At 18.8% G+C, this 27,190-nt stretch overlaps 4 protein-coding genes across 4 annotated transcripts in view; 1 reads left to right on the plus strand and 3 right to left on the minus strand.

Annotated features, from left to right (window-relative positions):
- Window positions 1-4,293, minus strand: part of PADL01_1020200 (schizont egress antigen-1) — a gene marked incomplete at both ends in the record, with an annotated part of 6,456 nt that extends 2,163 nt beyond the window's left edge. The window contains one exon of the mRNA XM_028682268.1: window positions 1-4,293. This exon is cut by the window's left edge and continues 1,398 nt beyond it. Within this exon, the coding sequence (XP_028538563.1) occupies window positions 1-4,293 (4,293 nt within the window).
- A 1,912-nt stretch (window positions 4,294-6,205) lies between these two features.
- On the minus strand, window positions 6,206-12,925 carry PADL01_1020300 (conserved Plasmodium protein (10b antigen), unknown function; the record flags this gene model as incomplete). Its single annotated transcript, XM_028682269.1, has 1 exon — window positions 6,206-12,925. One exon carries the CDS (start codon window positions 12,923-12,925, stop codon window positions 6,206-6,208), a length of 6,720 nt encoding a protein of 2,239 aa, XP_028538564.1.
- A 7,278-nt stretch (window positions 12,926-20,203) lies between these two features.
- Window positions 20,204-24,690, plus strand: PADL01_1020400 (RNA-binding protein, putative; the record flags this gene model as incomplete). Its single annotated transcript, XM_028682271.1, has 2 exons — window positions 20,204-21,788; window positions 21,995-24,690. The coding sequence occupies 2 exons, from the start codon at window positions 20,204-20,206 to the stop codon at window positions 24,688-24,690; spliced, it is 4,281 nt and encodes a 1,426-aa protein (XP_028538565.1).
- A 1,000-nt stretch (window positions 24,691-25,690) lies between these two features.
- Window positions 25,691-26,649, minus strand: PADL01_1020500 (conserved Plasmodium protein, unknown function; the record flags this gene model as incomplete). The annotated part of the gene is made up of 2 exons (XM_028682272.1): window positions 25,691-26,229; window positions 26,409-26,649. 2 exons carry the CDS (start codon window positions 26,647-26,649, stop codon window positions 25,691-25,693), a joined length of 780 nt encoding a protein of 259 aa, XP_028538566.1.
- Window positions 26,650-27,190: the final 541 nt, after the last annotated feature.

Here is a 27,190-nt window from a genome sequence, read left to right on the forward strand (position 1 = left end):
ATCTATTTGTGTTTTTTCTTTTTTTTTTTTCTTCTTATTTTTATTCTTATTCTTATTCTTTTTTTTTTCTTTTTTTTTTTTTTCATGATTTGTTTTTTTATTAACTTCAATATGAACTTTTTTTTCCTCAGCAGAATTTATTTCATTGGTATGTTCACTCAAATCTACATCACAATTATCTGTATTATTTAAATGTGTTGTACTTTTCAAACTTTCCAAATTTTCAAAAGTTTTTAATTTGTCATCACTTTCCATTTCATCTATATTTTCATCCTTCATATCTATAACTTCATTATCAATATTAAATATGTTGTCATTATTATCCTGCTCGTCATTATTTAAAATATCCTTTTTTATACTCTCCGTTTGAATTTTTTCTATAGTAATTTCTTCAACATGCGAATCCTTATCACCATTATTTAAGAAATGTTCATTGTCATCGAAGTTATCATTTAAATCATTGAACAAATACATATCTTCATTCATGTAAATATCATCATTTTGTTTATTATCATCATCATCTTGTTTATTATCATTATTATCTTGTTTATTATCATCATTATCTTGTTTATTATCATCATTATCTTGTTTATTATCATCATTATCTTGTTTATTATCATCATCATCTTGTTTATTTTTACCATCATCTTGTTTATTTTCATCATCATCTTTTTTATTTTCATCACCACTCTGTTTATTATTATCACTTATATCATTCTTGAAATTATCTGCAACCTCCATCTTATCCATACTCTTTGTCAGTTTCTTCTTTTTCTTCTTCTTTATATAATTAACCACATTGATAAATTTTCTCTTTCTTCGTTTTTTCCTTCCATTATTTGTATTACTAATCCTGCTTGGAGCTCCCTTTATTTTCTTCGAATGAGAGGTGTTATCATTGCTTATGTGAACATGTAAATTATTTACATCATCATTTACAATATCCTCACCCTCAGACTCAAGATTATTATGATTTTTATAATTTTTTTCCTCTCCATCATTTTCTTCATTTTCTTCATTTTCCTCATTTTCCTCATTTTCATTACTATTAAGATCGTTCAAATATATTTTTTTATATTCAATCGGACCAATAATATGAGGTGATAAATCTTGCAAATTTTTACACTCACTAAATCCTACAACATCTATTTCTCCTGTGTAAGGGTTTCTTTCAGTTAACTCTCTTTCTCCTATCCAATAACGCAAAGTTTTAATTCTATTTCTTTTCGGATATCTTCTATTACTATCTTTATTTTCATCTGTATATTTATTTATATCCTTTTGTTTTTTTTTTTTTAATTTTTTTTCTACAAGTATTACTTCCACACTTTTTCTTCTAGGAGTCCTATTAGTATTCCTTGATATATCTAATAATGGAAAATCTGTTTGACATTCCGTATCCTTACGTTCATCTATAGATTTTCGAGGAGTTGACATATAGAAATTATTATTTATATCACTTGCATTTAATTCATTTAAATCTGATAATTTTAATTTTCCATCTACATTATTATGTAACTCTTTTTGTTTTGTTTTGTTTTGTTCGTCTTCATTTCTATCTTCTTCATTATCATTATAATCATTACCATAATCATCCATATGAAAATTATCTAACAAATCAAAGGCTTGTAAATTTTCATCATTATTTATATAAGACATTTCTTCATTACCATCTTGTCCTGTAACTTCCACATTTCCATTTTTGCCATTCTTTCCATTTTTTCCATTTATTTGATTTGCTATATCAGATTTTAATTTATCTAGGAAACTTTTAATTTCTTCCTCATCATATACAGTATCATCCATGGCATCGTCCTCCATATTGTTAATATATAAATCATTTCCATTCACGTAATTATTACACATATCATTATCATCTATATTATTTTCATATATATCATTTTCACCTATACCAATATCATTCATATTATTATTATTATTATCATCCATATCATCATTTTTCAAATTATTACTATATATAAAAATATCCTTTTTTAATAGATCTTTAGATAATCCAAAATCATAGGCTTTTAAATTATGCAAATCATGCATTTTTAAATTGTATAAATTACACATATCATTTTCTAATAATTCATCGTATATTCCTCTATCCTCAATCCTTTTTTCCTTTTCTTCTTCCACCTCATCTATTTTTTTATTCAATTCTTCATCATCATAATTAACATGGTCTTCCATGTTATTATGATTAATATCTTCCATAATATTATCATTATAAATATCCTCCATGTTATTATGATTAATATCTTCCATTGCATTATTGTCATAAAAATTTCCCATTTTATTATCATTATCTTCCACTTCATTTACATTTTCATAAGAATCTCCCTTGTACATTTCTTCATGTTGCTCATCACTAAGATTCAATGAAAGTAATTCATTATCATCTAAGTTTATTTTTGTATTTTCATATTTTTGTATTAACAAATCAAAATATTCTTTATCTTCCTTACTTCCAATATTAAATTCACTTTGATCATCAATTTTTTCAAAGTTACTTGTACTATTCAATAATTCGTTATACTTTTCATTCCTCGCAATCATATTTTCTTCACACGACAATACATTGGAATATACATCTTTATTTATTTCTTCTTTTTCATCCTCATCATTATCTAAATGGGCAACGCTTTCGTTGTCATCCTCTTCCTTTGTATTATCTTCATTTATGACATTCAACATATTATCTTTATATAATATATCATCATTTTTTAAACTACCCCATACCTCAGATAAAACATTCTCTTCATTTTCCTTATAACTCTTATTACTTCTATTGTTATCATCATAATCTGGGATTATATTAATATTTGTTCTTTTTGATGGGGTTTGTTTTAAATGTAAATTATCTTCAAGTAATACTTTCTCATAATCTTCTCTTTTTTTATTAGAAGAATAATTCGTTTTCTTTGAAAGAAACAAATCCTCAACATCTTCGTTCTTATCACATATACAAGTAGCATCCTTATCATATTGTTCTTCTTCATCAATAATATTTTTAACTGTATCTTTTAAGTTATATGTATCGTCATACTCTAAACACATATGTTCTTCATCATTATCATTCTTAAAAGAATTATTATCACTTTCGACGTTATCGTCATAATTTTTTACATACTTTTCACGAGAAGTTATTGTATCTACTAGTTTGCTCCTATTCTTATAATCTTTATAAATCATATGATCCATGATATTAACATGGTTCATTTTATTTGAATGGACAATATCTGACATATTCATAGAATCAAAACTATTTTCATCCTCTTTATGATAGTTTTCAATATTTTGATAATCTCCCATTTTGTCATAATTCCCCCTTTTATCCCTTAATCTATTTTGTTTCATATACAAATTTTTGAGAAACATTCTGTCCTTCATACTATATTTGTCATATGAAAATTCCTGAGAATTGAAATGCGAATATTCCTTTTTTCGTGAATCACTACAATTACTATTTTTATCCATCATAATGTTGTTTAAATTATTAAGGTAAATGGTATCCTTTTGATTTTTATATGATCTCAAATACGAACCTCTATGATATGGATTTTTATATATATTTGTTCCACTTCTTGTTTTCTTTTTTATTTCATAAGAAGAATCGTGTAATAGGTTAGTTTTATGGTTTCCTTTTATTTTATTATTACTTTTTAATGTATCATGTATAGTAAGAAAAATATCTCCATAATCTATATGTTCAATATTCAAGGATCCTTTATTTTTTTCTTTTTTCAAATCTTTAACTTTATTTAAATTATGTGTATTTATATCAGCTATACTTTTACAACAAATTTGATAAAATCTATCATTCAACTTTTTCTCTATATTTTTATCATTTCCATTTGCCATGCTTAATATCTCTTCAAAATTGTTTATAACACTTTTATTTGGTATTATTATAATATTTATTTTTTCCTTCGATTGGTCCATTTTATTATTTTTTTTATTATTATTTTCGTCAAAATCATTTTCATTTTGTTTATTATAATTTTCTAGTTCATCTGGTTTTGAAAGGATAGTGGATACACCATCATCGAGATAACTCTTTAGTGAATTATTCTCTGAATCTTCTTTATTACTATCATCCACATGGTCTAATAAAAATGGTAGTTCATATTCACATATACCATTGTTTTCTTTCATATGATTTATTGACATATCCTTATCTTCATCATATTCATTTGCATATTTCTCTTCTCCATTTTCTATTATTTCGTTTATATTATATCTATTTATATAACAAAATAATTCATTGGGGTATTTATTTTCCATCATACTTTTTAATTTGTTTTTAAAACAGTCATTATAAAAATTAATTTATAAAAAAAAAAAAAAAAAAAAAAAAAAAAATAGAACAAAATAAAATAAAATAAAATAATATAATGTAATACACAATTATTTGTACTTTTTTTTTATATTTAATAATCACACATAATTATATTACTAAGTGGTATATTTTATTATATATAATTTTATGTTAAAATATATAAAAAATGCAAATAACACTGGATATATTATTTTAATTAATATATTTATAAGGTAAAAAAATAAGAAATAAAATAAATTTACTTTTTTTTGAAACAAAACAAAAATAAATAAATGTGCATATTTATTTTGTATAAATTTTTGTAATATATTTTATATTTGTATGTATTTTATATATTGTATATTATATTTCACTTTATATTTTTCCTTTTTTTTTTTTTTTTTTTTTTTTTCATTTTATTTATATATTTTTTTAGTGTTTTTTTTTTTTTTTTTTTTTTTATTTATTTATTTTTATTTTTATTTTATTTTACTTTGTTTTATTTTTTTTTTTTTATTTTTCTCTTTTTTGATAAATTTATTTTTTTTCATTTCATTTATTCAGTGCTAAAACATTGCAACTTTTTTAAACAAAAAAAACAAAAAAAATCACAAGGAAAAATTAAATATATGTGATAAATTTGATTATATTTATATATATATATATAAATCCTTCTTGGATTTTATATTATCATGATATATATATATATATATATATATATATATCAATATATTTTTAATAAACTATCAAATAGCCCATTTGTATACATATAATAAAATATATACATATATGTGTAAAAAATAATAAGCATATTATATATATATATATTATATAATTTTTTTTTTTTTATGTGTATTTTATATTTACAACTTTTAGACAAGTACAAGAATTATATGTGGCTTTATTTTCAATAAAATATATTTTTGGAAATTAAAATTGATATATGTGCAAATGCACTAGGTTTTAATATATTATATAATATATGTAATTTTTCTTTTCCTTAATATTTTCAAGCTTTTTTTCTCTGATATAGAAGATTAATTAATACACAAATAATTGTACATAAGAATCGAAACTTTTTATATAATTAATATATTTTTTTTATTATAAATAATTCTTATTGGTCTTTTTTTTTTTTTTTTTTTTGAAGAGGTGAAGGGGTAGTATTTTTTTTTTTTTTTTATGAACTGTTCATGTAATTTTAATGAAAATAAAAGACAAAAAAAAAAAAAAAAAAAAAAAAAATATATTATATATATATATATATATATATATTTATTTAAGTACAATCATGTAAATAAATACGTACAAAATATACATATATAATATATATATATATATATATATTTTTTTTACTTTATACTTTTTTTTTATTCTTCTAAGTTTTTATTTATATATATATATATATAATGTTATCGCTTAAAGGGAAAAATACACACATATAAATATTATGTATACTTTCTGTACATTGTACAACGTGTATGGGATATATTAAAATTAAAACTTAAATCATATAAAAATGTATATTTTCTTATGGGCTTCTTAAAAGAAAATATGAAGCTTTAATATCAAAAAAAAAAAAAAATAAAGAAAGAAAGAAATAAAAATAAAGAAAAAAAAAAAAAGCTAGCAAGCTATTATAAGTATTATATATATATATACTTATATGTTTTTGTAATATGAAAAAAAAAAAAAAAAAATTTATATTAAAATAAACAATACATGCAATCATATTAATATATAAACATATATTTTTGTATAGATAAATATTTAAATATATATATGTATATTTAAGACACATATATATATATATATATATATATATATATATATATATGTGAAATCCTAAAATCCCTTTAACCTTATATACACTCGTACAATTCACATTTTAGTATAATTGTTATAATACATATATTCCATATTATTTAAAGGGAACTTTTGGTTATTATTTCCATAATATTTATTTAAATCATTTAGCATGAACATATTTTGATTATTCATATAATTCGGAAAATTGTTTTTTGAGCGTAACATATAATCGTATGCATTATTTCTTGTATTATTTAAATAGGATGACATAACATTATTCTGATAATTCATCATTTCTTTGTTATAGTTATTATTTAATTTAAAGTTTTCAAGTCCATTTGTATTATTATTAGTATTATTACCATTAGTCGTAGATGTAGTATTCATTTGATAAAAATGTTTCTTCTGTTGTGCTATATCATGGACATTGTGGAAGTTTCCATAAGAATCTTGCATTACATTTACAAATGAAGGTTCAACATTATCTTTGGAAATATAAGTAGTATCATTATTTTTGTTATTCTCTACAATGACTTGAGTATTATTTTTATTATTTTTTTTTTTTTTATTTTTTTTCTTCACACTTTTTCCATCCGTTGGTATATTTACTGCTAATTGTTCGATTGGGATGTAATTATTCTGACCATTAAACATATGTGCATTTCCTGGATTTTGTGATATAAATTCATTATAATTATTATTAAAATGATTAAGATTGTAGTTATTGTTATTAAAATTATTATCATTATAATTGTTATTATGGTTATAATTATGTTCGTTATATTGGTTACTATTATAATAATAATTATTATTATTTGCCATACCGGGATTATAATATTCATTGTTAAAATTTTGAGAAGAATTATTATAATTACTTATATTCATATTACAATTATTGTTTTGTAAAAGATTTTTATCATAATTTGGTACTTTGTTATCATTTTTTATAAAGTTTTTTTTTTCATCCTCTATTATCATTTGATAATTATTTTGAATTTCATTTTTCAAGTTTTGTTTTTTCATATTATTGGTGTTCTTAATATTATTTTGTTCTTTTGCTTTGATATTGCATCCTGATTTTTTTTCATTTTTTTTGTTATGCACCTGGGTATTATTATTATTGTTAATGTTGTTATTATTATTGTTATTATTATTATTATTATTATTATTTTCATTATTTTTATTATTGCTATTGTTGCTGTGCTTGTTCTTATTTTTCCTTTCACCTACCAATTTAAAATTTTTTTTTTCCTTTCCCAATAATGTAGTATGTGTTCCAACATTATTTCCTTTTACCTCTTTCTGATCATCAACATGTTTGTCTTCTACACCCCCATTTTCCTCATTTTTCTTGATAAGAACGGTATCATTGTTTTTAAAATTTTCCTCATCTTGTAATAATTTTTTTTTCAACTTTCTGTATGTTTTTTTTTTTTCCTTTTCCTCCTCGACAATGTAATCATATTTAAATTTAGATATAATATCATTTTTGTACATATATTTGATTAAATAGAAGAAAACACCACCAGTACTTCTTTTACCTTTTTGATTAACCATATCAATACCTCCATAATTCTGAATCAAAATAGTTTTTTCCAATAAACTTAAGGATATATATACACCTAATGCATCTACTACTCGTTTTATTTGATTTTTATTTCGTTCATTTAAAACTGTACTAATAGTTGTGGTTAACATATCTTTAATCATTTGATTGTCATTATAAAATTCTTTAGGATCCATTGTTTTACCTTCATCATTTAATTCAAATTTATCATTAAACATTTCAAGATCATTCGTTTGTTGTTTATCCATATTTAATATAATATCTTTATTTTCTTTTTTGATATTTTCATAATTTTTCATATTTTGTTTTTGTTCGCCTTCATTCTTTTCATTTGAAAAATCATCAACATTTTTTATTTCCTTTTCTTTATCTTCATCATTTTTTTTTAAATGGTCACTAGAAATAGGGGAAAAGTTTTGATTCATACATTTGGTTAAATAATTTTTGATATCTTTAAATTTTTTAATTTGTGCTATATCTAATGGACTCATATTATATATATCTTTTTTGTGAACATAACTTTTATTTTCCACTAGTATTTTTACATTTTCTAATACTCCTCCTAAACAAGCTGAATGAATAGGTAATCTATTGTGTATATCAAATATGTTTACATTTGCCTTTTCTTCATATATTAAAAATTTCACATAATCACAATTATTTCGATATACAGCATAATGAAGAGCAGTTCTATTAGATAAATCTGTGTCATCAATTTTAGCTCCATATTGTAATAACAATTTGGTTATTTCTTTATTACCTTTAATAGCTGCAAAATGGATACCCATACTAGCGGTTGTTTTTCCTCTATTAGGTGATAAAGAATGTGGTAATAAAGCATGTATATTTGCATCATTTTTTAATAACAATTCAGTTATATCTTTATGCATCTTCGTAATTGCAATATGTAAAGGTGTCCAATTTTTGTAGTCAGATACATTTACTTTTGCACCATTTTTTATTAATAATTCACAAATATCATAATATCCACCTGCACATGCATAATGTAAGGCACTTCTTCCAATTTTGTCAAAATAATTAATATCTGCTTTCTTTTCAAGACATTTTTTTACAACTGCTATATTATCTAAATAAGCACTATGTAATAAGGCTCTATTAATATCTGGTAAACTTAAACCTGGAGGCATGGTTATATTAATTTTGTTATTTTCTTCAAACATATTTTTTGTATTGTTTTCAATATGTTCTTTGTTTTGTTCAATCTTTTCATTGTTATCTTTATTATCGTTTATTTGTTTGTTTTCTTTTATTTGTTTGTTTTCTTTTATTTGTTTATTTTCTTTTATTTGTTTGTTTTCTTTTATTTGTTTATTTTCTTTTATTTGTTTATTATCTTTTACTTCTTTATTTTCTATTTGTATTTTTCTCATTGTACTTTCATCCATGCTTTCACTCAACATTTTTTTAAACTTATCATATTCCTCAATTATATCCTTATTTGTATCTTCAAAAATTTCCTCAATATCCTTTTCTATGGTTTCATTCATATTCTTTTCATTTATAAAATGAAATTTATTTGTTTGAGCTTCATTTTCTAGTGCTGCAAGTGCATTAAAATTTTCTTCATTTAATTGTATTTGAAATATATTTTTCAATTCATCAAAATTTTCATTCATTCCATTTGATGATGAGAATTCATTTATAACATCCATTATATTCCTATTTCCATAATTTTTTAAACAGTAATCAATAAACTTATGAATTTCGTGATTCACTTCAAAATCTTTATTTTTATCTTTATCTACATTTGTATTTAAATGTTTCTGATCATTTCCTTGTTGATTATTTACCCATGCGTTGTTGTTCATATTAGAATTTTTAAATTGCCCTTTTTTATTTTGTTGAGAACGTTTAGATCCCTTTTTATTTTTACTTGTAAAATTATTCATTTCATTTTGTTCTTCTTTATTCAAATGTTGTGTATTTGTTTTCATTTTGTTCATTTTTCCCTTTTGTTCCTTCTTATTTAAATTTTCATTTTCCACATTTGTTGAAGTGTACTGTGAATTATTATTATTATTGTTGCTGTTATTGTTGTTATTGTTGCTTTTATTGTTGTTTTTGTTGCTGTTATTTGTTTTTCCTTGTTTCACATTTTCTTCTTCATTCGTAAGATGCTTCATGTGGGTTGCTTGTTGAATATTCTTAGATTTTTTCTTATTATTTACATTCGTGTTGTTCTTTTTAGTAGTTAATATATTATTCTCCTTATTGTTCTCTACATTATTTTTTAATGGTTGAAGTACTGTTCCTTCATCATTCATAAGTTTTTTCTTTTCTTTATTAGGAATTGTTTTGGTGTCTTGTTTTGTTTCAGATACAGAAAGGTTGACATTTAGATTATTAGGCATATTAGGGTTATTCATTTTGTTTCTATTATCTGGATGGTTCATGTGGTGTTGATAATTTATTAGATTTTGTTGACTTATATTATTTGGGTGGTTCATATTATGGGGGTAGTTCATAACTTTTTGTTGGTTCATAACATTCTGTAGGTTCATATTATTGTTTTGATTCATAACATTCTGTTGGTTCATATTATTGTTTTGATTCATACCACTTTTGTTGTTTTTTTTATTCATTTTCTTTTTTCCCCATTCGTTATTTTTCTCTAATGGTCCTTCATAGACATTCAATGGTAATTGTTCGGGTTTATAATTCGCATATGAATTATGGTTATACATATTATTATTATTGGTATTTTGTTCCATATTATTATTTGTATTATAAACATTATTCATATTATATATGCCTTGATAGTTGATCATATTTTCCATCATGTGATTTCTCTGCATATCATTGTCAAAATACATGAGATTTAAATTATTTGGAACATTATCAATAAATGGCATATCATAATATTTGTTCATATTATAATAATTTAATGGATTGTACATGTAATTTAAATTTCCTTGATTGATCATATCATAATTAAATTTATTGGGAACATTTTTCGATGCTGTAATGTTTTTTTTTTTCATTTCGTTATTTTCTAAATTCATGGGATAATTATTACCTATGAGTTTCATAGAATTGTGTTCCAAGTTCTCGTTTAAATTATTGACAAATCCAAAATTATTTTCTGTATTATTATTCTTATCAGTCATATTGTTATTAATATTAATGGTGTTATTTTTCTTTGTGATCTTATTATTATTATTATTATTAATAACTCTGTTTTCATTTATATCTTTCTTATTTTCATTCATAATATTATTATTATTATTATTATTACTATTACTATTATTGTTGTTCTTATTTTTTTTACCTTTTTTTTTATTTTTTACATTTCCTTTATTTAAGTTGTCATTTGGGGATGGATTATTATTTGTAGAATAACTTTTATTTACATTATTAAAATTGCTTATTTCTATATTTGTCATGTTATCTTCCTTCATATTAGTACTCACTTTTGAGTTTGTTTGCACTCTTTTTCTTTGTTCTTTTTGATTAGTTGATTCATATTTTATATTTTTTTGTGTTTGCATATGAGTTACATTCGAATTAATACTAATGGCGGTGGTGATACTTGCATTTTCATTATGATGATCATTCTCTAAATTAGGGTTACTACCTTTCTTTTGGTTATTACTAATGATATGTTCTAAATTAATATTTTTGTCATTTGTCCAAGCATTTGTGTTAACTTGATTTGTTTTTTTTTTATTTTTCTTTTTATTTTTCTTCTTATTTACAATTTCGTTATTATTATTATTATTGTTGTTGTTATTGTTGTTGTTGTTATTGTTGTTGTTATTGTTGTTGTTGTTATTATTATTGTTATTATTATTATCATTCTTATTATTATTATTCTTATTATTATCATTCTTATTAATATCATTTTTATTATTATTATTCTTATTATTATCATTCTTATTACTATTATTCTTATTATTATCATCTTTGTTATTATTGTTCTTATTACCATTATTAATACCACTCTTACTTGTTCTATTCATATTATTGGTACCTTCATTTTTAATCCATGCGTTTTTAGAACCTGAATAATTATTCTTATTTTTATTTTTCGCATTTTCTACTTGTTTTTCTTCATTATTTTTTAATGATACATTAACATTTTTTTCTGTTTGTTCTACTTGTTCATTTGATTTGGTATGCTTATTGTTATTTTTATTCATTTGGTTGTTATTTTTTGGGTTATTATTTGGTTGTTTGTTATTTTTTGTGGTATTATTTAATTGGTTGTTATTTTTTGGGTTATTATTTAATTGGTTGTTATTTTTTGTGTTATTATTTAATTGGTTGTTATTTTTTGTGTTATTATTTGATTGGTTGTTATTCTTCATATTATTATTCATCTGGTTATCATTTGTATAATCATTTCCACTTTCCTTTTTAGAGTTATTAGATAAATCGCTACCTCTCTTTTTAAAAGGTACATTATTCACAGGCATAAAATGCTCATTGTAGTTTTTTTTGGAATAAAAATAAGATAAACTTCTATTATTCTCATAATTATTTTTATATCCTTTTACTTGATTTGCATCTTTCTTGCTTATATAATTCATATTATAACCTTTTTCATTTCCTTGGAATTTATTTGATATATGCGTTTGTGTATTTTCAACTTTGTTATAATCCGCACGATTATTTTTTGTATGCTTATTGTTATCTCTATTATTCTTTAAATTATTATTATTATACTTATTATTAAAACCCTTATTGTTAACTAACTTATTATTATCTGCCTTATTATTATTTATTTTATTATTATTTATTTTATTATTATTTATCTTATTATTATTTGCCTTATTATTATCATCCTTATTATTATCAACCTTATTATTATCAACCTTATTATTATCTACTTTATTATTATCAACCTTATTATTATCAACCTTATTATTATCTACTTTATTATTATTTATCTTATTATTATTTGCCTTATTATTATCAGCCTTATTATTATCAGCCTTATTATTATCAACCTTATTATTATCTACTTTATTATTATCAGCCTTGTTATTATCAACCTTATTATTATCAACCTTATTATTATCAACCTTATTATTATCTACTTTATTTTGATCGCCCTCATTTTTTTTCATTCCATTTTCATTTCCATCATTTTTATCTACCTTATTATTCATACCTTCATTACTATCATTAGGTGTAGTCTTACTTGCAGTATTTTCTATTTCTGTTTTGTTATTTTCTTGATCTAAACTTTTCTCTAATGTCATTTTCAGAAGAGAGAAATTTTATTTTTCACAGCCGATTGGAACAATGGATATCTGTCTTGTAACATTTAAATATAATTAAAAGTTACCTAAATACACTCTTAATATATATATATATATATATATATATATATATATATATATATGTGATGATATGTATACTTATAGGGTGATTTCTTGTAACTTAAAAGTTAATGAAAAAAGATAAATGATAAAAAAAAAAAAAAAAATGGTTATGTAAAAAATATTTGCATGTGTATGCAAAATATTTATATGTGTAAGTAAAAAATTAAAATATTTATGAGGAAAATTTAACTGTTTAAATAAAATATTTACATATTTATGTAAAATATTTTCAACGTTCTATATAAAATATTTATATGTTTATGTAAAATATTTTAAACGTTCTATGTAAAATATGTATATGCTTATTTAAAAATATGTATATATATTATAAATATATATATGTGTGTGTAAAATACTTTTCACAAGTATATTTTTACAAGTAAAAAATTTTTTATATAAATAAAACAAAATTGTTTATAAATATAATAAAGAATCAAGTATGATAATAAATATAAAACATTTATTATCAGTTTACGAACAAATAAATATAAACAATTCAATTTTTTTAAAGGAACACACTTTTAAATATTGTTGTACAAGAGGATAAAATGTAATTATTTTTTTATATTACACAATTTTATATATAATAAATATATATAAATATATTCTTTTTATTTATTCAGATTATTTGAAAAGAATGTAAAAATTTAAATATATATTTTTTTATTTTTAATATATTCTTATCGTGCTTTTATTTTATTTTTATATTATTTTTTTTTTTTTTTTTTTTTTTTTTATATTGCTTATATATATATATATATATTTTTTTATTTGATATTTATTTTTATTATTTATTTTTTTTTAAGATATATATATTATATATATATATATATTATGTAAGTATAATTTTTCATAAAATTATAAAATGGGCACACATAAATATTGTAGTACGGCAATTAATATTATATATCATATACTTTTCAATTTTCTTATATTAATAGTTCTTTTTTTGGTATATTTAATATAATAAACTGTATACAGATTATAATATATTTATATTACAAACATTTAATATATTATATATATATGACAAACATTTAATTATATGTATATATATATATATATTTTTTTTTCTATTATTAATATATCACATTAGTTAAATATCATATTTATAATATAATTATAATATAGTATTCACATCTTATACACATTATATATTATATACACAAGATATAATATACATAATAAATATATAACATTTCATTTATATATATAAATTTCATTTTATATATAATGTGATTAAGGTTTTTTTTTTTTTTTTTTTTTATTATTATATATTTTTTTTCTTTTCTTTTGCATGTACGCTAAAAAAAATATATACTTTTTATATGCTTGTAATTATATATATATTTTTTTAACTCATAAAAAAATATATAATAGTATATATATAGGAATATATATATATATATATATATATATATATATATGTATATATATATAATATTATATTTATTCTTTAAGAATTTATTTTGCATGTACACCTTTTTTTTTTTTTTTTTTTTTTTTTTTTTTTTGTTATCTTTTTGAAGGAATAAATAATGTCATTATATATATATATATATATATGTGAACGTGTATTATAATATATATATTTTTTTTAACCTCATGAACAATTTTCATAAGCGATGACTGTTATAAACATTGAATAATAAAATTGGAGATATGTTTATATGTAGTTAAAAAAAAGGTTAAGGATCTTAAAAAATTTATAAATATTATATTATATATATATATATAGTATAATTATGCTTATCAAATATATACATTCTGTGTAATATTCATAAAATATATAGGGATGTATTGTGTGTATTTATCTTATGTGTTTTTTCATATGATATAAGAAATATAACAATATATTATATATATATATATATATTATATAAATCTATTTAATCGGTCCATATTATTTATGTTATATTTATGGAACATTATTAAATATGAAATAAGAACTTTTGTTTTAAAATTATTTAATTATAAGGTAATTTAATAAATTATCATATTATGAAGAATTGAATTTGTGAATGAAAATATATTTACAATAATAATATATTTTACCATTTATAATATTATAATCTTTAAATATATTTATACACATAATAACAATAATCTATATATATATATATATATATATATGTGTGTGTATAATATTATTATTTTTTTTTTTTTTTTAAATGTAAAATGAATATGGATTTTATTTTATTTGTATTTATTTTTTCCTTTTTCAATATGACTATTTAGTAATTATATAAATAGCAGAATTTTATATCTTCAAAATTTTTATTTACTTGCTATATTTTCATCCATTATTATATACGTAGAAAAAAAAAAAGGTCAAATAAAAAAAATACACATATGCATCAATCCACATAATGTAAAATTAAATATAAATAATTTAATAAAAATTTTATGTATATTATATATTATTATTCATTTTACAAAAAAATATAAAATTTGAAAAAAATTATATATATATATATATATATATATATATATTTATATATATATATTTTTTTTTATATTATAAAAATTAAAAAAATGGCGTCAAAAGAATATGCTAGTATCGAAAGCTCTAATTTTTGATGCTTCTAGAAAAAAAAAAAAAAAAAAATTATTAATTTAATGGTGTACTCAATAAAAACTTTAAATAAATAAAAAATATATATATATATATTATATTTATTTACTTGTTGAATAAATAATATTTATTTAAAATGAAATGAAAATATTTTATTTCAGCATTTTAAAGTAATACTATTACATATATATATATATATATAAATAGCAACTAAAACATTTTTAATAGTGACTCTTTTTCTTCTAATTTTTCTTATTATATTTAATTTTTTCATTATAAATATATATCTATTTAACACTTAAATATAAATGAAGAAACAAAAAAAAGCATTATAATAATATTGTCCCATATATATAATAAGTTATTATATATATATTTATTTATTTGACTATTTTTTGAAAAGAAACTTCATTAATTCATAAATCATAAAGTAAGGTATCTTTTAAAACAATTTTAAAATTACTTTTTTATAATGAACAATAATAAAAAAAATACTCATGAATTTTTTTTTTTTCTTTTAAATCATATTATAAAAACGAGATAACGATTTGTAAGGGTATTGTTTATTGTTATGTGTACAATTTAATTTCTATATCATTAAATATATATATATATATATATATATTGTTCTTCTACTAATTATTTATATAAATAAAATATAATAAAATAATAATAATATATGGTAATAATATAGACACACATATATATATTTATTTATGTTATGCTTATTTTTCTTTTCATTTTAATTTCACGTCAACTATGTTCATAAAAATAAAATATTATTCATATCATTCGGTGTTCTAAATTATAATTCATATAAAATAATAAAGTAAGTAAAAATTACTCAATGTTATTATAAAAAGGGAAAAGTAAAATTTTTCATTTTTTATAATATGTCCTATAGTATTTAAACATAATACTTTATAACATAAAATTGTTTATATAATTATGTGTCACATAAAAATATATATAATCATGCTTTAAGAATTTTTGTTCACTACATATTGTAATATATATATATATGTATATTTTTTTTTTTTTTTTTTTTTTTAATTATATGCTAGTTAGAGAGCAAAGAAAAAAAAAAAACAAGAGAAAAAAAAAAACAAGAGAAAAAAAAAATTTTTAAAAAACACTTGTGTTATTCAGAATTTTTCACAAATGAATAATTATAATTATAATATATATAGAACTTTCTAAAAATATTTATATTTTTGTAAGCCAGTATTCTCTCTTTGCATTTACATTTATTTAATATAAAAAAATATAAGAAAAAATCATATATAAATGCACAAAACATATTAATATTGTTCTATATAGGAAATTCTTTCATTTTTTATTATTATTTATTATTATTATTATTTTTTTATATATATATTCTTTTTTAAATGAATTAAATATATAAAAAGCATAAAGGATAGATAATTATATTATGATGTGAATATTTGATTTTTCCATTTAAAAAATGCATGTTTTGATAAAAAAAAAAAAAAAAAAAATTATTGTTTATAAACTTTATGTTATGAATAAACATACGAATGCAATTTGTTATTAATTATTTTTTATTAACCACATTTTATATTTTTTCTTAATGCTAAAATGTTGAAAACATATATGGACATAACAAAAATGTATTTATATTATATATATATAATTTATATATATTTATGTGAAAAATACATATGAATATATACATATATATATATCTTTATGTGATAATTTAAAAAAATGTCAAACCTTGTATTATATAAAAATTTGTCTTAATATATAATTATATATTAATTATTTATTCCATATATATTATTTATATAAATTATGTATCAATGTGTTTAAAATGCCCTATTATAGTATTATTTTATACATATATATATTTTTTTAAATATATATTAAATATATAATATATATATATATATATTTAAAATGACAATTTATACCAACCATTAAAACATAATTATATGAAATGAACCATTCCTTTTAAAAAAATTTTTTTTTTTTTTTATATTTTTTAATTAAACAAATCATTGTGAATATATCTATAACTATATTTATTTATTTATATATATATATATATAATTTTTTTTTTTTTTTTTTTTTTTTTTTTTTTAAATAACCACTTGTGTAGTGTTGTACAAAAGTAAATATATTATCATTATTAAGGAAGTTTAGTAAACAGTTGCATTATCTACATTATTCATTCAAAATATAAAGCTTTTTTTTTTTTTTTTTTTTTTTTTTTATTATGCATATTATATATGTAAGTATTAATATACTGTATGTATTTTTTTTCTTCTTTTTTGAAAATTGTTTCATGGGAAAATAAATAAAAAATAAATAAATAAGTACAACATTTTATTATATATAAAATATATAGCTACAAATATATTATATATTTTTAATAAATGAATAGGTCACCTTTGTAAATTATAATATAAATATCATTTTGAATTTACATAATTATATTTATAAATATTATATATTATATATATATATATTTTTTTTTTTTGGTTTATATTAATATCTTCAAAGAGTTGTATGGAAATGTTACATAAATCTTTCATTTTTACATACATATTAAAACATCATATGAAGACCTCAAAAAAAAAAAAAAAAAATATATATTTATATATAAATAAAATAAAATAAAAGGAAAATATATTATAATTTTATATATATATAAAATTTATGGGTATACATCATATATATATTTATATACATATAAACTAAGTTTTTATTCCTTTTTTTTTTTTTTTTTTTTCTCTTATTTTTTCTTTTGCTTTATGCATTTATATAATTTTTATATTTAAATAAATAAATATATATATATATATATATATATTTATACCTTTAAATTTAAAATTTTTTTTTAAATGCTATACTATCGTTTTGTTTATAACAAATATTAATTGTAAATATATAGATGTAAACAGAAAGCAGAAATTTTATGCCTTATATATTTTCTCAAATATGTATAGTAAAAATATATTTATTCAGCATACATATATAATATATATATATATATATATATATATATATTACATTTATATATAATATGTATAATATATAATTATATATATATAATAATATATATATATATTTATATATATATAATATATTAATACATTTCATAGTGTTTACATTGGATCATTTATATATATAAGTTAAAATAAATTTTAATTAAAATAACCAAAATGCATTTTACAAGCTATGAATAATAAGAAATAAACATAATGTTTAATAACTTTTTTTTTTTTTTTTTTTTTTCTTAAATGTTATAATAATATGTGAAAGGTTGTATATTAAATTTATACATTAATATTTATATGTTTATAATATATAATAATATATATATATATTTATATTAAATATGTTTATTTTATTTTATTTTTCTATAATTTATAAATAAAATTATACACAGTTTATTTACATTTTTTGTATTATGATGCATTCTATATATTTATGGAACAAGCCTTATAAATAGTTTGTAATTAAAATAATATTTATATTAAGATATATGTGTGTTTTGTTTTCTTTTTTATAAGAAATAATGTAGTTATTTTTATAATATTTATTATCCATATTTCTGTTTTGTTTATATAGATATCTTGTCATTTGTACATTAGTTTTTTATGCATGATATTATATATATATATATATATATATATATATATTACATACCTTGCTACCAATTAATTTATGAATATACGAATAATCCCTAATGTACATAACATATATCAGAATTTATAAAATGTATGTATATATATATATATATATATATATATATATATATGTATAGTTTGGCATTCATATTATGATATATATATGTATTAACAGAACCTTTTATTTTTATATAGAAATATATTTATATATTATAGCATGAACAAAAATTTTTTGTATTAAGAATAAATAAATAAGTAAATATGTATGTATGTATATATATATATTGCACATGTAGATGTAAATATTCTATAATTCACATATTTTTTCTCTACAATCTTCAATAAATAAATATATATATATATATATATATATATATATATATATATATATATAACAATTTTTATATATGTGTTAAATTTTTTTCTTCTTTTTTTTATCTTTTTATGTGTTTGCACGTGTACAATAGAGAAAGAAAAAAAGAAACGTAAGAAAATCTACAATTTCATATATAAAATATGTATTATTTAATTTTTTTTTTTTTTTTAACTAATAGAAAATATATACATATATATAATAAAACAATGAAGTGTATTTGTAAAGTATTAATTATATATATTTTGTATGTTCCTAATATTTTAAAAAATATATATGATACTGTCTAATAATTAGTTATATAAATTTATAAACATTTTGAAATGTATTACTACCATTATATGGAATATATATTTATACATATACATCATTAATTTTTTAAAAAAACGAAACATAATTTTTTTTTTTTTTATCTTTTAATATCCCTTTTTTCTATTTTTTTAATATATATATGTGTATGTGTGTATGTGTGTATGTATGTATGTATATTTCTTTAATAGTTTTTTTATTTTCCTTTTTTTTTTCTTCTATATTGTAAAATATTATACCAGATGAACACAAAACATAATAATAGCACACATTTTGAAAAGTTCCCATGCACAACTAATATTCCTTACAGTGTTCAGAATAACTTCAATTTAGAAAAAGATACATTAATAAAAAATTTTGAAGATAAGAATGAACATATAAATAAAAAGAGTTTTAATAAAAATTTGGGAAATTTAATATATAATATCTCAAAACTTATATTACACAATTCAGATAATAAAAATACTGACAGTAATAATATTAATAGCCAAAATAGTGATACTAAACATAATATAACCAATAACAAAATCTGTAATAATAACACAACTAATCATAATACTACCAATCATAGTATAACCAATAATAATATTAACCCTAACGATAATCAAAAAAATAATCATATAAATAACTATAACGATAATCAAAAAAATAATCATATAAATAATCATATAAATAATCATAACGATAATCAAATAAATAATCATATAAATAATCAAATAAATAATCATAACAATAAAAAAAACAGTAAAAGTAACAATAAAAATAACAATAAAAGTAACAATAAAAGTAACAATAAAAGTAACAATAAAAGTAACCTTAATAGTAATATTACATGCAGTGAATACAATTTGCTCAGCACAAATAAAAAAAATCAAGATATCACACAAGCATTAGAGGAACATTTAACATCAGTCACAATGAATAATATAGAAAGTAATAACTTTTTAGTGTGTGATGAAAATAATGGTTTTCATCAAGTTTTAAACAATGTAGATTATAATAAAAAGGAGAAGAACAAGAATTTTATTAACAACAAATGTAATAGTAATATACATATGAATAATATTGAAAACCAATTATATAATAATGTTACTAATATAATTCCAACGGTTTCCAAGAATAAATATAATTTATTTACAAATAACGAAGATTATCATCAAGAGAATACTAAACATAATGAAATATTATTTAGCAATTCAGTTAACTTTTGTAATATGGCAAATTATGAACAAGAAAAGAAAAAAAAAGAAATAGAAGGATCAGAAAATTATAAAATGAATGATGTATCTAAACATACTCAAATGAATTATATGTATAGAAATATAGAATATTCTAAAGAAAAGGTAGAAGAAGAATCTTTTGAAAAAAATGTTGCAAATTATGAAGAAAATGTACCTGAATTTATGAATGAATATAAATTATATAATGAAAAAGTGAAACATGATAATATAAATAATCAAATAATTAAAGAAATAAAAAAAAACAAAGGAAATTATAATTTTAAAAATATTGTAATAACTAATATTTTCCTTGGAAATATCCCACCAAATATCACAGAAGAAAGATTAAAAAATGTATTAGAAATATTTGGTTATATAATTCATATTGAATATAAATGGTCTGTTGATAAATGGTCTTATGCTTTTGTATATTTCATTGATGAAAAATGTGCTGTTAATGCTGTCAACTTTTTAAATCAGAAAAAGTTTTTTGATAATTCACCTAATCATAAATTAATATGTTTTATTGTTTCAAAACAAATTCCTCATCAAAATACGATGCATTACAGTAAAGAAAACTTCTCCTTGTTAAAGGATGGACCACCAGGTACTCGACACAAAAATGAAATATAAAAATGTAAAATGTTTATAAGTGTGAATATATAATGTGCACATTATATAAATTTTATTTAACACTATATATATAAATATATGTATATTTTAATATGTTTATATATATATATATATATATATATATATAATATATATGTATTTTTTTTTTTTTTTTTTTTTTTTTTTTTTTTTTTATTCAAGGCGCAAATTTATTTTTATATGGAATACCCCTAAAGTGGACCGAACTGAATTTAATACAGCTAGTAAATAAATACGGACACGTTGTAGGTTTAAGAATTCCGTATATCAGTAAAGAGAATGACAAGAAACAAGGTAATAGAGGTTTTGGATTTGTTTCTTATGATAACAAAAAATCAGCTATAGAAGCTTTTGAAGAATTATCAAAAATGTATATACATGGAAAGCTTTTAAAGGTTCAGTTAAAGAATGGTGAAGAACATTTATTACCTGCAAAATTAAAAAATATTTATAATACAAATAAAAATAAATCAAAAGATGTTACAAACCTGAAAACCGCACAAAGTTTAGTTAGTACAACAGATACTTTAAATACGTTTAATTCTTTAACTTCAACCGAAGTAAAAAAGAAACTTAAAAATAACAAGTGTTCAAATAATAATATGAAATCTTCCGTTTTTATTTCAAATAAAAATAGCAATAATAATAGTACTATATATAATAATGTTAATAATAGTAATACTCAACACCTTTCAATACCTGATACGAATAGCTCAAAAAGTTTATTAGAAAACGAATACAAAAATAAGTTTCCTTTAAACAATTCCAATAATTGCGATTCCGTTCCTAGTATATATTCAAAGATGTTTACAAATTATTCGGATAAATATGATCTAAGTGTTGTTACCACTGAACAAAATTTTCCTATGTATGCATCTAAATTACCACATAATAACGGCACCAATTTCTGTTTATCAAATGAATTGAATACAGGAGGAGAAATTTGTTCTTACTCTCTCAATGAAAATAACTCATTTGAAGGAAAGGATACTAATAAAAAGAATTGTGCAAAACTGTTAAAGGAAACAGATGATATTAATAAAAATGAAACATTTTTTTTAAATAAAGAAAACAGAGAAAATAAATATAGTAATAATAAAGACATTAAAGGGGAACAAATAAAAACTCAAAATGATATGACATTATATAATAATATGGAAAGTAATATGATGACTTATAAAAATATGGAAGAAAATATGGCACCCAATAAAAACATGGAAACTACTTTTTCATACTTTAATATTTGCGATAATAATAATAATAATAATAGTAAAAGTAATTATAGTGACTCCAAAAAGATAAATCCAAATAGTAATAGTAATGGTAATAGTAATGGTAATAGTAATGGTAATAGTAATAGTAATGGTAATGGTAGTAGTAGTAGTAATAATAATAATAATAGTAATAACAATTTTGAAAACAGATGGGATAAAAATACGTGGAAAAAAACAAGCAATATACAATCAGTAGAAGAAAATAACAAACATGATAATACGTTTTTTAATTTCATAGATAAAATGGATACTACAAGATGTCAAGGAGGAAATATAAGAAGTAATAAATATTCAAATTATAATTACATAGAAGAAAAGAATTCTGAAAAAAATGAATCATCTAATTTAAACAATTTCAAAAACCAATTTGGTGCAACCCCTAAAAATCTGTTTTTTTTTAATAATTCAAATGAATCAGAAATTTCAAATATTAATATGTATAATAAATTTTTTGTTAATGAAAATAATTTATATTCAGTAGATGAAAAAAATGAAAGACATAATATACCTGCAGAAAAAAATATTGAGCATACTATAAATAGAATAAGAAATGAAACGCCATCATCATATAATGAAAAGACAAAAAATATAAGTTCCTTTTTAAATGATATATGGTATAATAATGGTAATAATAATATTATTATGTATAACAAAAATAGTAATTTACATGATAATAATAATAATATTGTTCATAATAGCAATAGTATGCATTACCATATCAATGATATCCATAGCAATATGAAAAGAGATAATTATGCGAATAATAATAAGTGGAATAATAATATAAAGGGAAATAATTCATATGAATATAATTATAAAAAAGAAAATAATAATAATAATAATAATAATATGTTTTATTGTAATATAAATAATAATAATAATAATGATCATATGTCTGAAATAGAGTTTAAACAATTAAATGGTATTATTGAAAAAAAGAAGGAATATTTAAATGCTGTTTCTAAAGAAGACCAAGAAGATTTGGATGATAAAGAAAATAAAACAACACAATATTTTAAAAATATGAAAATTTTGTTTACATTTTTAAATATATATGCAAAACAAAATTCATTAGATATAGATGATTTTTTTAATGATGAAAAAAATATGGACTTGTTTGAAATGTTAATTAATAAGAAACAATTTGATAAAAAAGATTTGGAATATGTATTTAATATGTTACAATTAAAAAATAAAGAAAAGGAAAAAATGAAAAAAGAAATATTAAATCATAATGAATATTTTAAAGAAAATTATAACCATGATAAAGTAGTATATACAAGATCAAATACCAATATGCTTAATATGAATTATAACAGTTCCAATAGGTATCCTCAAGGTAACAATATTAATAGTAATCATAATATTTCTCAAAGGAATGAAAACAACTATTATGTGAAAAATAATGATGCACCATATGATTTAGATATAAATAACATAATATATACAAATAATAATTTTACAAATTTAGATAAATATGAAAATAGCAACTTCAATATGGAAATAAAAAAAATTAATGATATGAATGTATACGATAATAAGTTTATACCAAATGTTCAGAATAATGTCACTAAATATATGTAATATGATAACTAACATGTAAAAAATAATAATAATAATAAAATTTTTAATAAATATAGAAATATATGACATATGAATAATTTATATTATTATAACAAAACAAGCACATACTTATTAGATGAAAATATTATATATATATATATATATATATACATTTATATATTTTTTAAATAATATAGTTATAAAAAATTCTTTGTATTAATTATTAATATTCATAATTGTTTAATAACCTTAAATGTCTAAATAGTTATTTTTAAAATAAACATACATATATTTATTATATATATATATCAATAAAGCTACATTAACTAGCTCTAATATTATTATTCTAATATAATATTTTATCTATTTTGAAATAATATTATATATGTATGTCTTTGTTTCTTTTGCAAAATATTATATACATACATATTTTCATGTTTATTCAGAATATTATATATATATATATATATATATATATATATATGTATAATTTTTTTTTTTTTTTTTTTTTTTTTTAATCCTCTTATTGTTAATATAGATAAATAATGCATATCTTTTGTTATAAAATATATAGCCTAAATTATATGTGAACATATAATATTATAATAAACAAAATGAGTATATGTTAATATGTATATCATTTACATTGTGTTAATATTTAAATTATTTACAACGTTTTATTTAATAATTTTAAATGTTTTCATTTTAAATAATTTTTTTGAAATGCAAAATTTTGGTACACACAAAAAAAAAAAAAAGAAATTTATTAAATATATATTTTTTTTTTAATAACATTTAATTTTTTTACATTTTCAAACAAATATTAACTTTTATGTTTTTAATTTGTATCATTTTGGAAAAAAAAAAAAAAAAAAGATTAAAATGTATAAACTAAGTTGTTCAGTGTTTAAAATAAATATAAATAAATAAATAAATAAACATATATATATATATATAGATATATATAGATATAATAAAATATTTGTCTTTTTTAATTATTTTCCACAAAAGTTCAAAAGTACTAATCATTATTGGATGAAAAGGTTACTTCTATAATATCTTTTGAATAGACAGATTTCCCTGTAGTGGTTTGAATAATTTTAGCAACGAAATTAAAATGTTCATTATTATTAACATATGTCACAAAACAATTTGAACCTGTTCCATCTTCAAATCCAAAATAATAAGACTTGGAACCAAAATAAGCTTTTCCTCCTTTTTTTAGATTTTTTTTAAGAATTTTTAAAATATGATAATAATTTTCTTTTCTATATAATATTTCATTTCCTAATATAAAATCAAAAGAATTCAATTTCTTCTTTTGTAATTTCGAATTTAATTTATTCCATGGTTTATTAATAACATAACATGTTACTTTATCATTATTTATTTTCATGTAATGCTTATTTTCTTTTAACTTTTTCTTTTTAAGTTTCATCTTCAAATTCTTTTTTATATTTGGTAGTAAAACATCATTAATAACTTCTTTATTTAATTCTTGGAAAACAACATTTCCATTATCTAATAACACTTTTATTCCAACTAAGCCATGTCCACAACCTAAAAAAATAAAATAAAATCAAATCAAATCAAATAATTATATACAATATATATATGCATATAATATATATATATATATATATATGTGCACTTCAAAATGTATAATATTCTTGCATTTAAATATTTTAAAAAAAAAAATATGAAGTCATCATACAACGTCAATATAATATTATATATACCTAATTCCAATACTTGCTTATTATTAAAATCAAACCCTTCCTTATGAAAAAATTTTAACATATCCCATGTACATTCCCATATTGTATATCCTCCTTCATAAATGTTGTGTTTAACTAACTTGCACTTTTTTTCTGAAGAAATGTTATGATTTTTTAAGATTATGGAACTTTGGATTTCTTCATTTTTTTTCTTTTTTTTTTCAAATTCATTATTCTCATTTAAATAATATACCTCATACATTTTTCTATTTTTTAAATATCTATATTTATATATAATAAAATAAATAATTTCTTTTATTTTCTTATTATTAGTAGTATATTTTAAAATCTTTTTAAAAGTTATTAAAAAAAAAAAAAAAAATATATATATATATTATATTATATTATATATATATATGTATATATAAATTTATATGATGTTATCTAAATAAAACATTTAAACAAAAAAAATATATAAAATTAAAAAATATGATGAAATATATATAAAAACAAATAAAATATAAAAATTATAAATATTTATAGATATTTACAAATATTTACAAATAAATAAAAAAAAAGAGGGGAAAAATGAAAAGGTAGAAAATAATATTGAATTCATAAAAAAAATTAATAATAATAATATATAATAAATATTAAGAATTCCATATTTTATACTATATTATATATTATTATGTATGTATGCATGTATAATATTACATATATAATACAAATATATATATATATATATATAATGAATACGAATTAATATTTGAATAAATGAAAATATTGTAAGTGCCAAATTT

The sequence above is a fragment of the Plasmodium sp. gorilla clade G2 genome (assembly GCF_900097015.1).
Source record: "Plasmodium sp. gorilla clade G2 genome assembly, chromosome: 10".
Classification (NCBI taxonomy): domain Eukaryota; phylum Apicomplexa; class Aconoidasida; order Haemosporida; family Plasmodiidae; genus Plasmodium; species Plasmodium adleri (nom. inval.).